The 15046-nt window shown below is 47.0% G+C and overlaps 4 protein-coding genes across 4 annotated transcripts; 2 read left to right on the forward strand and 2 right to left on the reverse strand.

Moving 5' to 3' along the window:
* Nucleotides 1-2709: 2709 nt before the first annotated feature.
* LOC138827460 (histone H2B type 2-E) lies at nt 2710-5500 on the reverse strand. The gene has a single exon (XM_070022966.1). The coding sequence runs from the start codon at nt 5113-5115 to the stop codon at nt 4735-4737; it is 381 nt and encodes a 126-aa protein (XP_069879067.1). The 5' UTR covers nt 5116-5500; the 3' UTR covers nt 2710-4734.
* On the forward strand, nt 5446-6097 carry LOC138827459 (histone H2A type 2-C). The gene has a single exon (XM_070022965.1). The coding sequence runs from the start codon at nt 5476-5478 to the stop codon at nt 5863-5865; it is 390 nt and encodes a 129-aa protein (XP_069879066.1). The 5' UTR covers nt 5446-5475; the 3' UTR covers nt 5866-6097.
* On the reverse strand, nt 5996-6415 carry LOC138827458 (histone H2A type 2-B). Its single transcript, XM_070022964.1, has one exon. It carries the CDS (start codon nt 6413-6415, stop codon nt 6023-6025), a length of 393 nt encoding a protein of 130 aa, XP_069879065.1. The 3' UTR covers nt 5996-6022.
* Nucleotides 6416-12967: 6552 nt separating this feature from the next.
* LOC138827432 (bolA-like protein 1) lies at nt 12968-13997 on the forward strand. The gene is made up of 2 exons (XM_070022919.1): nt 12968-13058; nt 13357-13997. Exon 2 carries the CDS (start codon nt 13380-13382, stop codon nt 13797-13799), a length of 420 nt encoding a protein of 139 aa, XP_069879020.1. The 5' UTR covers nt 12968-13058; nt 13357-13379; the 3' UTR covers nt 13800-13997.
* Nucleotides 13998-15046: the final 1049 nt, after the last annotated feature.

Below are 15046 nucleotides of genomic sequence, written 5' to 3' on the forward strand. Positions count from 1 at the left end.
CAACTACATAAATCAATCATTGCCTGAGAACTTGGGGTCAGAAATAAAGATTATTGGAGAAGCACTATGAATACTGAAGAGCTCCTTATTTTTATTGTAGTGTGTATGTGTATGTATGTGTAAACAGCCAATTATAGTTTAAATATGTGTGATTTATTGTATACCAAGTATATGTAAAGTTGTGTTTTGTTTTTAATTATATGGAGAAATGAGAAATAAAGATATAGCATTTAAGCTGTACTACTCTGAAAAGATGCCCTTGGATTAAAAGAAAGCTCTGGACATGCCAAAAGGGAGGGGAAATTCAGCCCAGTCTTTAGGAAAAGAATATGGATTTAGAGGGAGGGGGGAAACTAATCATTTTGACTACAGCAGAAAATCTATACAGTAGAATACTTATACGGAAAATGATACACAAATGGGTGGTACATCTTTGTTCTCTGGAGCATGTAGAAATAAAGGCAGGAACTTGAGGACAAAAAGTTTATTGCAAAGTAAGAGAAAGGTCACCCAGAATAGAACTGCAGGACCCAGGAATCAGTCCATTTTGCCTGTCAGGGGTGGGATTGTCTCCTCTTATCTCCTTTGCCCCTGAGTTTAGTCCACCCTCAGGACGTATTGGTCAGTTTGATTTAAAGGCATGAGAAGCTCCACTAGACAGGAGTGGTTTGGGTGATTTTCCAGGAACAGGAGACTAGGAAGGAAAAGGTCAGTATCCAGAAGTGCTGCTAAGGAAGTAGTGTGGAGCCTCCCAGCTGTCTGCTGAGGAGGCTGGTGGGAGGGAAGACAGTGAGCTCTCTGGGATGCTAAGCAAGCCCTGGGGGATGGGTTACAGCACCGCTGCTGAAGGCACTGAGAGCCGCTTTTTCCCTCAAAAAAAAAGGAGACTGTGGAAGGGCTTAGAGTATCCAGGTTTAAAAAGTGGACTTTAGGAAGTGGCGCTGTGGCTCAAGCGGTAGAGCACTCGCCTTGAGCTGAAAAGCACAGGGACAGCACCCACGCCGAGAGTTCAAGCCCCAGGACCAACAAAAAAAAAAAAGTGGACTTTAGGGCTAGGAAGATGGCTCAGTGGTAGAGCGCTTGCCTTGCATGCATGAGGCCCTGGGTTCGATTCCTCAGCACCACATAAGCAAAAAGAAAAAAGCCAGAAGTGGCGCTGTGGCTCAAGCGGTAGAGCGCTAGCTTGAGCTGAAGAGCTGAGGGACAGTGCCCAGGCCCAGAGTTCAGGCCCCACGACCGGACCAAAAAAATAATAATAAATAATTAATAGTGGACTTTAGCCAGGCGCTGGTGGCTCACATCTATAATCTAACTACTCAGGAGGCTGAGATCTGAGGATTGAAATTCAAAGCAATCCTGGGCAGGAAAAATCAAAGATTCATCTCTAATTTATCACAAAAAGCTGGAACTGGAGGTGTGGCTCAAATGGTAGAGTGCTAGTCTTAAGCAAAAGAGACCTAGACAGCACCCAAGCTGGAGTTTAAAGCTTAAGCCTCATTAGTGGCATACACACACACACACACACACACACACACACACACACACACACACACACAGAGTGTGCTTTAAACTGCAGTTCTGCCTCTTGATGAAAATCCTAAACAAATCACTTAAATCCCTGAAATAGCCCTGTCCTCTCATCAAACTCAGGATTGATGGCTTACAAATATTCATCCTACAGCTTTTCCAAAGACAAGACCCAACCATAGGTGGCTGTATATGTTACCATTTTTTTGGCGCCAGTATAAAGGGGTGCTGTCCCTTTTAGCTTTTTGCCCAAGACTGGTGTTCTACCACTTGAGCACAGCTCCACTTCCAGCTCTTTGCTGGTTAATTGGAGAACGAGTCTCACAGACGTTTATGCTCAGACTAGCTTCAAACCTCCATCCTCAATCTCTTGAGTAGCTAGATTACAGGGGTGAGCCACCAGTGCCAAGCTGCTCATTTCATTTATTGAAAAAAATAAAATAAAATAAAGTGCAGGGTCTGGGAAGGTGGGTCAGTGGTAGAGCGCTTGCCTTGCATCCATGAGGCCTTGGGTTCCGTTCCTCAGCACCACATAAGCAGAAAAAGATGGAAGTGGCGCTGTGGTAACAGAGTGCTAGCCTAGAGCTGAAGAGCTGAGGGACAGTGCCCAGGCCTAGAGTTCAGGCCCCATAACCAACAAAATAAATAATAGCATCAGTGGCTCATGACTGTAATCCTAGTTACTTAAGGAGGTTAAGATCTAAGGATCATGGTTAAAAGCCAGCCCAGGCAGGAAATTCCATTAAGACTCTTACCTGCATAGAATTAACCAGAAAACCAGAAATAGCACTGTGGCTCAAAGTGGTAGAGCACAGCTTTGCGTGAAAAAGCTCAGGGACCGCGCCTAGGTCTGAGTTCAAGCCCCGTGACCAACCAAAAAAGAGAGAGAGAAAAGAAAATACATGTGTAATAAACACGATTTACTCAGTCTGTGACAATGGCTTTGGATTCATGAAACCCCCTGTAATCAACTATAAAAGCCCTGAGCCAAAGCTGAGTTGAACAGCTGAGCAGAGATAGAAAGCAAGGCTTGGACAGAAATTCCTTTCCTGAAAAATCTGTAGGATGGGGCTGGGAAGGTGGCTTAGTGGTAGAGCGCTTGCCTTGCATGCTTGAGGCCCTGGGTTTGATTCCTCAGCACCCATAAGCAAAAAAAAAAAAAAAAAAAAAAAAAAGCCTGAAGTGGCGCTGTGTAGCTCAAGTGATAGAGTGCTAGCCTTGAGCTGAAGAGCTGAGAGGCATCGCCCAGGCTCAGAGTTCAGGCCCACGACCGGACCCAAAATAAAAAATAAATAAATAAATAAAACCTGTAGGATGTGGGTCAAGTGGTAGAGCATATACAGAGCCTGGATTCAATTCCAAGCCCCCCCCTCACACACACACACATAATTGTCCTCGCATGAGATCTAAAAAGTAGGACAATTACTTTGTTACATGTTGGCTGCAGAACCAGACTACCAACCAACCACATACTTTTTCTCAATATCTCTAAGATATTAGCTCCAGTCTGGGAATGTGGCTTAGTGGTAAAGTGTTTGCCTAGCATGCATGATGCCCTGGGTTGGAGTCCTCAGTACCACATAAACAGAAAAAGCCAGAAGTGGCATGGTGGCTGAAGTGGTAGAGTGTTAGGCTTGAGCAAAAGAAGCTCCAGGACAGTGCCCAGGCCTATTTTGCAGACTCTTTGAAAAACAAATGAGGTGGTGATTGTAATTCAAAAGCTTATCTGAGTGGAGAAAAGAAAACCAAGCCGAGGGCTGGGAAGGTGGCTCAGTGGTAGAGTGCTTGCCTTGCATGCCTGATGCCCTGGGTTCGATTCCTCAGCACCACATTAAGCAAAAAGAAAAAAGCTGGAAGTGGCGCTGTGGCTCAAGTGGTAGAGCGCTAGCCTTGAGCTGAAGAGCTGAGGGACAGCGCCCAGGCCCAGAGTTCAGGCCCCACGACCGGACAAAAAAAAAAGATAAAGAAAATCAAGACGAGGGAAAGTTATAAAAGAAGGTTCTTTCCAGTGGCCAATATAATGAAAATACAAAAAAAAAAAAAAATACCCTTAATTCTAGACGAGAAAAATAAAAGGAGGGCCTATTTCCATCTCCTTTTATTTTTATAAAAATAAAAAATCAATACAGCTCCTCCACCCTAACTACTGCAAAAAGGTGATTAAGGACAGATTTTTTTAGGAGCTCCAAAAACATTTCCATTTTTCATGTCTTCACATACATCTAATGGAATTGAACAGTAACCCTCAATCCACAAGCAATTATGAAAGGAATGGGCAGAAAAATTAATTCAGCAAACATTCAATAAGTACTATGTGTCCACTATGCACTCGTTGGCACTAAAGATACAAAGAATAAACAGTCCAGCAAAGCCTTAAAAAAGGCTTGAACAGAAAAACCCTGAGGAACGAGAAAGCAAATGAACCACTTTTCAGACAGCTGCTGCTAGAAAGACAAGACAGAAAAGAAATGTGAATTCCTGAACGGAAGGCTTGGACAGGCAAGGTCTCTTGGACATGACTTTGGACCAGTGCTTTGCAGTCATCTGGCGCCACATTTCAGAACATGAAGTGGAAGAGTCAAGAATTTCAACGCCCCAATGAGAGCGGTACCCAGTCTACACACTCACGGAGGCGCGGATTTTTAAATATTTCATGTAACCCAATCAGGAAAGGACTGGCACCCCCCGCCCCGGGCGGGCTCTGCCCCCAAGAACCCAAAACCGCGGGCCCAGGAGCCAGGGAGCACCCAACCGACTGCCAAGCTTTAATGGCACAGCGCTGTCCCACAGTCTCATTTGTCCCAGGATCTGTAAATCGTGGCCCAAGAACCCAGTATCTCATTTGACGTGATAAAACACACCCCAACAAAGCCTCCTGGTCACCAGTCTTGCGATGGGGGAGTGGAAGGGAAGAGAAGTGAACACACAGCATCCAAGATTCCGACAAGAAAGCTAAGCAGCACAAGAAAATAAAGACGCGCTGTAGATTAAAAGGGAGACCCAGTCCAGCGCCAGGGGTTCTCGATTTTCTCATGTCTTAGGCTATGTGTGCTGTCAGGCAGGGCCCTTACACGAAAACAACTTACTTCGCAAAAAGCACGTTAAGGAAATACAAGTGAGTAAAGCTCTTTTCTGGTGAATAGGTGGGTGGCTCTGAAAAGAGCCTTTAGGAAAAAGCGACTGCTGCGCGCCGAGCCCCGGAGGGACTCACTTGGAGCTGGTGTACTTGGTGACGGCCTTGGTGCCCTCGGACACGGCGTGCTTGGCCAGCTCCCCGGGCAGCAGCAGGCGCACGGCCGTCTGGATCTCCCGCGACGTGATGGTCGAGCGCTTGTTGTAGTGCGCCAGGCGCGACGCCTCGCCCGCGATGCGCTCGAAGATGTCGTTCACGAACGAGTTCATGATGCCCATGGCCTTGGACGAGATGCCGGTGTCGGGGTGCACCTGCTTCAGCACCTTGTACACGTAGATGGAGTAGCTCTCCTTGCGGCTGCGCTTGCGCTTCTTGCCGTCCTTCTTCTGCGCCTTGGTGACGGCTTTTTTGGATCCTTTCTTGGGAGCCGGAGCGGACTTGGCCGGCTCAGGCATGGTTTAAGAAATAAGACAGACAAAAAGCAAAAACAACACTAACGCAGGTTAGCGAGGGGAAAAGAAGTATGAGGATGGGCGGGCTTGATCCTTTTATAACTACCTTATGTAAATCAGGCTTCAAAAAGTCTTTCGTTTCTATTGGTTATTGTAGAAACGTTGCTCTTCCCCCCGCCCCCACTAAACTTACGTAACAAGGACGACTCTGGACATTATTGGCCGTTTCTGCAATCATATTGAGACCAATGAAAAGCCGGTTCCTAACCCCACCCCTGGGAAAGCTTATAAAGGCTTGGCTTTCTCTAAATCCTATTTTGCTGTAAAATTGTGACCTGCCGTTTTGAGTTGTTGACTTCTGTCATGTCTGGCCGGGGTAAACAAGGAGGCAAGGCCCGCGCCAAGGCCAAGTCGCGGTCTTCCCGCGCCGGCCTGCAGTTCCCGGTGGGGCGCGTGCACCGCCTGCTGCGCAAGGGCAACTACGCGGAGCGGGTGGGGGCCGGCGCGCCGGTGTACATGGCGGCGGTGCTGGAGTACCTGACGGCCGAGATCCTGGAGCTGGCGGGCAACGCGGCCCGCGACAACAAGAAGACCCGCATCATCCCGCGCCACCTGCAGCTGGCCATCCGCAACGACGAGGAGCTCAACAAGCTGCTGGGCAAAGTGACCATCGCCCAGGGCGGCGTGCTGCCCAACATCCAGGCCGTTCTGTTACCAAAGAAAACCGAAAGCCATAAGGCCAAAAGCAAGTGATCCTGATGCCAAAATAAACCAAAGACCAAAGGCTCTTTTTAGAGCCACCCAAGTCTTCAAAAAAGAGCTAATACGCTATTGTGATCAGCCCTTCATCCGAAGCTTTGGTGGCTCTTAAAAGAGCCTTTTGAGTAAATACAGGTAGTGCCGAGCCTAATTACTTGTTCTTGCCCGGCTTGTGACTCTCCGTTTTCTTAGGCAACAAGACCGCCTGGATATTAGGCAAGACGCCGCCTTGGGCAATGGTGACACCTCCGAGTAACTTGTTGAGCTCCTCGTCATTTCTTACTGCTAGCTGCAAATGGCGCGGGATGATGCGGGTCTTCTTGTTGTCGCGGGCCGCGTTGCCCGCCAGCTCCAGGATCTCGGCCGTCAGGTACTCCAGCACCGCCGCCATGTACACCGGCGCGCCGGCCCCCACCCGCTCCGCGTAGTTGCCCTTGCGCAGCAGGCGGTGCACGCGCCCCACCGGGAACTGCAGGCCGGCGCGGGAAGACCGCGACTTGGCCTTGGCGCGGGCCTTGCCTCCTTGTTTCCCGCGCCCTGACATAGCAAAAAGGGGGGGGAAATGCTGTAACAGCTTTTTCCAAGGAGAAGGGTGTGCAAAGGGTAACCAATTTGATGTAATTTATAAGAGCTACCAGGAGGGGTGAAGGGGAGACGTCTAATTGGCTAGAAGAGGAGTAGGGCCAGCCAATAGAAAAGCAGGAAGGAAGGTGACCCCCCCTCCCGCTTGCAGCCTGCGGTACCCGGAAATGACGCATCTTAAAAGTTCTCACCAATCGCTGAAAGCCACCTTAAAGCTCCTCATTTGCATGAAGAATTCTTAAAGAGAAACGTTTCTTTAAAACAAATAAACACACAAACACTTTTACTGAGTGTCAATTTGTAGTGCCTCAGAAGGGTACTTGTCTCCATCTTAAAGCAGAAAAATCCAAAGGAGGATCATAAAGACTACAGGTCTCAAGTAGCTGGATGACCACTTCCCTTCGGCAGTTGGTTATCTCCTTGAGCCCTAGCTCAGCTTTTCTGTCATATCACAGCCAGATCCCCCCGTTAAAAAAAAAATATTGCAAGGCTGCGTGATTATCCGCAACTGAGTCGCTGGCTCCGCCGCACCCCCACCTTCTAGTGCTCACGGGAATCGTTAGATACACAGCTAGCAGTGATTCTTCCATCGTCTCAATCTCCAGGCGGCATCTGTTACCTCCTCACGAGCTCCCTTGACTTTTTTTGTTTTAGTTTTTGTCTTCTGGTCGGTCGTGGGGCTTGAACTCCGGGCCTGGGCGCTGTCCCTCAGCTCCTCAGCTCAAGGCTAACACTCTACCACTTGAGCCACAGCGCCACTTCCAGTTTTTTCTGCTTATGTGGTGCTGAGGAATCGAACCCAGGGCTTCAAGCATACAAGCAAGCACTCTATCATTGAGCCACCTTCCCAGCCCCAGCTCCCTCGACTTTTAAAATGTCATCCTGTTTTTTTTTTCCCACCTGCGTTTATTTAATTCTGCTATTAATCTGCCCACCCCTAAATCCTGATCCCAGATGAATGCTGTCCTTTTATCCCCACCTCTTCACACCTCCCTAAGCAACTTACCCACTGACAACTAACATCCAAATTTGTTGACTGTTGGACTCTGCTAGCACAGCTATCAACAAGCTTCTTAAGCATTCTAATGTAAATCATGCAAAAGCCCTCCACCCTCTTCACTCTTGCATCCGAGATTAGCACTAACAAATTTCCAGATACCAAAGCCAGAAGCTACTAAACTGGTTAGTTACTTAATATACTTTGTCTGCTGAAATATCCCTTCCTCAGATTTTAGCACCAGCCCCCAAGGGGGGAATTTCGCCTCCAGACTCTAAAGGCTAGTGAGAACCTCTACCCACACACACCCTCTCCCTTAAATCTCTCCAGCCCTTGCCCTGGGCTCACAGATCTGTAATCCTAGCTACTCCGGAGGCTGAGATCTGAAGATCGAGGTTTAAAGCCTGCCAGGACAGACAAATCTGAGAGTGGACTCCAATTAATCAGCAAAATGCTGCAAGCGGAGGTGTGGTTCAAATGATAGAAGGCAAGCCTTGAGTGGGGTGAGAGGGAGGAAGTTAAGCATAAATCCCTGAATTCAAGTTCAGGTGTGGGCACACACACACCCCTCCAGAAATTTCTTGTTTCTTCCTACTTAAAGTCTCAACCATAGGCATTCTACATTCCCCACACTGTTTTTAACTTTTCCTTAGTAATTCTGTAGGGACCGAAGGCAGAATGCTGATACAAAAAAGAATAAGATTACATTCTTTGAGTTGTTTTCTAATGTTCTCTTTTTTTTCCAGGCATTTATCCAACCAGCATTTATTGGGTGTGATATTGTGCAATGGGAATACTGATGGAGATTAACCCAAAACGTCTGTGATTAGATGACACTAGAAAATAAAGCCTGGTGAAATCTGAAGTTCAATTAGTTAATATTAGTTATCTATAGAGATTAGTCTGTCCAGTAGTCTCTCTTTTCCTCCATTTCAGTACCCAGTGCTAAGAAAAGGGATAAAAGAAAGAGATTATATTAAATTTACTATTTGATAAATCCTATCTGTGGTGGAGCCTACCTACCAAGGACATCTGTCTACCTCACAGATAAACTGAGAATATAAAAAATGAAGCACTTTGGGGGTGGGTGGATACAACATGGCCCTTCGTATTCTGGAATAAAGACCTGCAGGTCATTGCCTCTTTTTTTGTTTGTTTGTTTGTTTTTGGGGGGGTTTTTTTGTTTTGTTTTTTTTTTTTTGTCGGTTGTGTGGCTTGAACTCTGGGCCTGGGCGCTGTCCCTCAGCTCTTCAGCTCAAGGCTAACACTCTACCATTTGAGCCACAGCACCAGTTTGGGGAGTGGTTTGTTGGAGATAAGAGTCTCACGCACTTTCCGCCCCAGCTGGCTTTGAACTGTGATCCTCAGATCTCAGCTTCCTGAGTATCTAGGCTTATAGGCATGAGCCACCAGTGCCCAGCTTACTCTTTGTGTTTTGTGGTTTGGTTTTGGTTTTGTGCTGGTACTGGGGTTTGAACTCAGGGCTTAGACACTGTCCCTTAACTTTATGACTCAAGGCTGCAGCTCTACCATTTGAGCCACACTTCTACTTCCCCTACTTTCTTTTAATATTGGCCTCACCTTTCTACAACCACTCTGGGGAAAGACCCCCATGTCTTCATATTTGAATTTATTTAGTCCTTCTACCTGGCTGGGGGTATTTTTGCCAGTCCTGGGGCTTGAACTCAGCTTGGGCACTGTCCCTGAGCTTCTTTTCGCTCAAGTCTAGCACTCTACCACTTGAATCACAACACCACTTCCTGCTTTTTCTATTTATGGGGTGATGAGGAATCGAATCCAGGACTTCATTCATATTAGGTAAGCACTCTACCTCTGAGCCACACCCCCAGCACTAGCTGGCTTTTAATATAATACTTCATCCTAGAGTAGTCCTGGATCAAAATATTTTAATTATATTTTATTGTGGTTCCTGTCTGTAGCTTTTATACTTATTGAGCTAGGTGAATATACCTGGTCATGTCAGTGTAGCAACTCCTAATCTTTAGTAGACAATGGTTCTAGATGGATAAAATTGGTGAGGACTACAAAAACCCAGGTTACCTTTCAGACTTCCTTTTACTAGATATACTTTTAATTCTTTCTGTATCTATCCATTCAGGAACAAGTACTATATTTTTAATATTTCAATAGAGAAAGATTTAGACAGCCCCTCTAACCTAATCATAACTAATCTAATAATAATATTATAACAAATCTTATACTAATCTTTTTTTTAGGGGGAGGGTCCAATTGGGGGGGGGGGGGAAGGTCTGGTCATAGGGCCTGAACTCTGGGTCTGGGCACTGTCCCTCAGCTCTTCAGCACTTTACCACTTGAGCCACAGCGCCACTTTGGCTTTTTTTTTTTTTCTGCTTATGTGGTGCTGAGGAATTGAACCCAGGGCCTCATACATGCAAGGCAGGGGCTCTATCACTACGCCACCTTCCCAGCCCTCTTATACTAATCTTATAACTTAACCTCAAAAAAGCTGGTGAGAGAAGAGCGAGAAGAGCTTTTTGGGAATTCTGAAGCTGAGCTATAAGATCTGGAAAGGGTTAAGAGGTTGGAATGCTACCTCACTAGTGCTGAGAAGGCTGAGAACTGGACTATGAAGGTTGCAACAAAGGAAGTAGGATAAACATCTGCATTACAGTCACTACTTCTCTCTGCCCCCTGACAGTAAGGGAGTCAGTTATCACTATGTATACAAGCTCTATTTCTTGTTAATGTAACGACAAAATATGTTGAAACCTTGTTTTATGCACCCTGTACTAAACTAAATAAATAAGCTTGCTTACATGAACTCAGGATTCTTGTGCTTTGAGTCCCCTGGCCCCACTTGGTCTACTTACTCTGTTTATGTCTATTCTCATTTCTTTGGCTCCTGTATCCCATCAAACTGTTCCAGGTTGCAAAGAGCAACAAGAGCTTAACCACTTTTTCAGTTTATTTCCTGGCTTTAACTTCTGAATCTGGCCCTTTTGATATTAAAAATAATATATCTATATAATTATCTATGCATCCTGCCTCATACAATATATATATTAGAAACATAAAACTGGTGGATCTAATAGGTGTTGCTTCTAATATTCAAATTTTTGGTGGGTTTGAATTTTAGTTTTTTGTTTTGGTTTTGTTTTTGGTGTTTTGTTTTTGTTTTTATTTTGTTGGCTGTGGGACCCGAACTCTGGGCCTGGGTGCTGTCCCTCAGCTCTTCAGCTCAAGGCTAGCGCTCTACCACTTGAGCCACAACACCACTTCCAGCTTTTTCTGCTTAGGTGGTGCCGAGGAATGGAACCCAGGGCCTCATGCATGCAAGGCAAGCACTCTACCACTGAGCCACCTTCCCAGCCTTGCTTTCTGGGTTTTTTGTTTGTTTGTTTGTTTTAGGAGAATTACTGAGGTTTAAGTACAGGGCCTTCTTCTTGCTTGATAGGCATTCTACCATTTAAGTTATGCCCCAGCCCCTCTAGCTTTATTTTTGGGTAAGGTCTCCTATTCTTTACTGACCTTGGACTTCATTCCTCCTTCTTACACCTCTCAACTGGCTGAGGTCACAGCCTATCTACTAAGCCCAGTTTATAGGTTGAGATAGGAACTTGCTAAATCTTCCCCCAGGCTTGCCGCCAACCACAATTCATCAGAGCTAGGCTAGAGTAGATGAGAATTGTAGGTTCATCAGAGCTAGGCTAGAGTAGATGAGAATTGTAGGTGCGTGAACCACCACACACAGCCCATTAAAAATTTTCAAAATGTTAATTTGGGGACAATATTTAGTAGATACCTGAAAATGTAAAACATTAAGAGCATCAAATAAAATTTAAAATTATATTGTCTTGGGAAAATCTCATCTTGGTTGCATCTTTGGTTAAAACTTTCATTAGCGGGGCTGGGAAGGTGGCTCAGTGGTAGAGCGCTTGTCTTGCATGCCTGAGGCCCTGGGTAGGATTCCTCAAGCACATAAGCAAAAAGAAAAAAGCCGGAAGTGGCGCTGTGGCTCAAGAGGTAGAGCGCTAGCCTTGAGCTGAAGAGGTGAGGGACAGCACCCAGGCCCAGAGTTCAGGCCCCACAACCGGACCCCCCCCCCCAAAAAAAAAACCTTTCATTAGCTTCCCACTGGTCCTAATAAAGACAGTCACCTAACAAAACCATAGCCTGGCTACTGCCCCACTGACTCACTGACATCCCTGCCCCCTTGGACTCCAACCCTACATAACTACACCCTAACATTCCAGAAAAAAAAAAAAAAAACTAAAGATATTACACAGTCAAGAGTAGGAACAAAAACAATGCTACCAGAGTCCATTCTCCTTCACAAAAGTGAAACTAGAAAATCCCAGATGGCCCACACTCTAGACTGATGATTAAAACAGTAGCCTTTACAGCCTCTTATGGAGCACTCTTGATATCAAGGTCAAACCAAGTACCTTGAGCAGTAAGGACCACTATATGGCCCACCATTGACTTCACCTGGAAGGGTGAACAGGATTGAAAGCCCATCTTCACTCTCTCAAAAGCACAGGCAGATGACTGTCCTCACCCAGGCAGGCACTTCCGTCATCAAACTATTTGGAGAGGATCAACAGGGGAAGAAAGGGTCTTTATCCCAATTGCCCACCTTGTGCTTCAGGTGTTGTACTTCTACCTTGATAAATCCTTGTAGTGTCCTACTCTCTGTGGTTCTTTCTCTGTATGTGGGGCAGCATCCTAATCTGCACATTGCTCCCAAAGAACACAGGACCATTTGGAACAGAGGATCCTCTGGAACATCCCATCCACTAGCAATAGAATGACTTCCTCAGAGCTGGGAAGGTGGCTCAGTGGTAGAGCGCTCGCCTTGCATGCCTGAGGCCCTGGGTTCCATTCCTCAGCACCACCTAAGCAGAAAAAGCTGAAAGTGACACTGTGGCTCAAGTGGTAGAACGATAGCCTTGAGCTGAAGAGCTGAGGGACAGCGCCCAGGCCCAGAGTTCAGGCCCCACGACCAGCAAAAAAAAAAAAGAACATTCTGTCTACTACTAGCATTTTTGCACAGGACTAAGAAGTTTATTTTTGCGCTGTCTCTATTGAACTATTTGCCTAAATCTCCTTTTGGAAATTCTCTTCACCAATTCTAACAGGCTTCCTCAGAAAACTATGCTTTGTCTTATAATAGCACTTCACACACAGGACAGCAATTGTCTGCCCTCTATCTTCTCTAGTGTTGTGTAAACTCAGGGTGTTTTGTTTTGTTTTGTCTTTTACTCCAGTAAACAAAACTGTGGGGACCCACAACAGTCAGGTACTGAAGATATACAAAGGACTTGTGTTTTCTTGTACATAAAATGTAAGGCGTTGATGAGCTAAAATATCTACGTGTGATTAAAAAGTAGATGGAATTAAACTCCACCCCAAAGGAGCAGCTCTCCGCAGGAACTCAGACTTAGCACCTCAGGCCACGCCTCGAGTTGAGAGAAACAGACTACAATTCCCATGAACCCTCGCGGCATCACGTGGCGCCGGCCGCGAGCTCGGACGCGTTGCAAGCCGCCGCTGGAATTACTCGGGACGTCAGTACTGCGTCTCTCTAGGCGTCGAGAGCCCGTCCAGGTTGGCTACCGGAGCAGAGGTAAGGGAGGCTGGCCTGCAGGTAGAAAAGGATCGCCCTGGGGTTCGGGTGGGGGTGGCACAGGGTTGTACCTGCTGTATTTTTGCGTCCTCCGACTGCTCCTTCCCGGCGCCGGCGGTAGCGCACGCACCTGGCGCGCCGGTTACCGTACTTGTGCCCGGTTCCCCTGTCTGCAGCGGGGACGCGTGTCTGCCTGCCGGCTGGCAGGGTGGGCGCCCCGTGGGAGCCGGGAGGAGGTGAAGGGAGATGAGTGTTTGGGGGTACCCAGGGTGAAGCGTAAACCGGGACTTCTTCCCAGCGGCTCTCCCTTCTCCATCGCGGATGCCGAGCGTGGCGCTGCTTCGACGCCTGGTGCCCATGGCCACCCGCGTCTGTTCGTCCCGGGGCTGCGCGGGATCAGCGACCATCGGTCCGGTCGAGGCTGCCATCCGCACGAAGCTGCAACAAGCCCTGAGCCCCGAGGTGCTGGAGCTGCGCAACGAGAGCAGCGGCCACGCTGTTGCCCCGGGCAGTGAGACGCATTTTCGCGTGGCCGTGGTGAGCTCTCGCTTCGAAGGACTGAGCCCCCTGCAACGGCACCGGCTAGTCCACGAGGCGTTGTCGGAGGAGCTGGCCGGGCCCATCCATGCCCTGGCCATCCAAGCCCGCACCCCCGCTCAGTGGAGGGAGAACCCTCAGTTGGACACGAGCCCTCCCTGCTTGGGTGGGAGCAAGAAAACTCGAGGAACCCCCGCCCCCTAAGAGATGGGGAGGACCAGGATCTGAAGGGGTTGGGTGAGAATGAACTACCTCAACACTTTGGTTTGTAATGATGAGGACCCTTGGGCCCCATTCAGTTGAGGCATACATGTTCTCTAGTAGCTTGTTTTTCCGTGTGACATTGTCCATAAGGAATTGCACTACCCCTGATTATTAAAACATTAAAGACAAGTTACCCTATGAGGTATGTTGCAGCGTGCTTAATGCCAGTTCATTGATGCTACAAGGGTTACAGGGAGAGAAACAGGAAAAAAAAAAGCCAGGTGCTGGTGGTTCACACCTCTAATCCTAGCTATTCAGAAGGCTGAGATCTGAGGATCGTAGTTCAAAGGCAGCCCTAGCAGGAAAGTCCGTGAGACTCCTATTTCCAAGTAATTGCCAGAAAACTGGTAGAGAGCACTGTGGCTCAAGTAGTAGAGCGCTAGCTTTGAAGCAAAAGAGCTCAGGGCAGTTCCTATGCCCAGTTCAAGCCCTTCAACAGACATAATAATACAATAGACTAGAGAAAGTGTTCGTAGGACTGGGAGGCAGGGTAGCTCCAGTGGAGAACAGGACCCAGAGTTCAAACCCCTGGTAGCAAGAGAGATTTTTTTTTTAAAGGTGGAAGGTAAGGACCTACTTGGAACTCAAAGGAAAACAAATCAGACAGGAATGGTATTTCTGAGAAGAGAAAGAAGTAGAAACTGGACAGGGCAGTTGTATAGACAAAAATGTTTTTGAACTTCGTATTAGTGAAATGTTTTGGGACTTTGTGTATGTGTGCTAGTACTGGGGCTTTAACTCAGGACCCGGGTGACATCCCTGAGCTTTTTTGCTCAAGGTTAATGCTCTACCCCTTGAGCCACAGCTCCACTTCTGGCATTTTGGGTAACTAATTAGAGATAAGAATCTGATGCACTTTCCTATCCTGGTTGGCTTTGAACCAGGATCCTCAGATTAGCAGCTAGTATTGCAGGTATGAGCCGCAGGCATCCAGATAATATGTTTCTTTAAAGGTTCATTAGAAGATTTGGAGGAAATTTGGTTCTGTTTGTTTCTTAAGGAAAAACAGAAACATCTTAAGCATTCTACATTTTAAATCTATGAAAGGAAAAGTCAGAGCGGCAAGACCAACTTAGGAAGTGTGCCATGTTATTCTGGCTGGCCTCCAGCTTGGGGAGGGAATTGTTGACCACCGCTCTCTTCCTGGTCTGGCAGGATGACATTAGATATGATGGAGAGGCAAAGAA

This window comes from Dipodomys merriami, unplaced genomic scaffold, assembly GCF_024711535.1.
Source record: "Dipodomys merriami isolate MVZ:Mamm:240054 unplaced genomic scaffold, mDipMer1.0.p SCAF_156, whole genome shotgun sequence".
In the NCBI taxonomy this organism is placed as follows: domain Eukaryota; kingdom Metazoa; phylum Chordata; class Mammalia; order Rodentia; family Heteromyidae; genus Dipodomys; species Dipodomys merriami.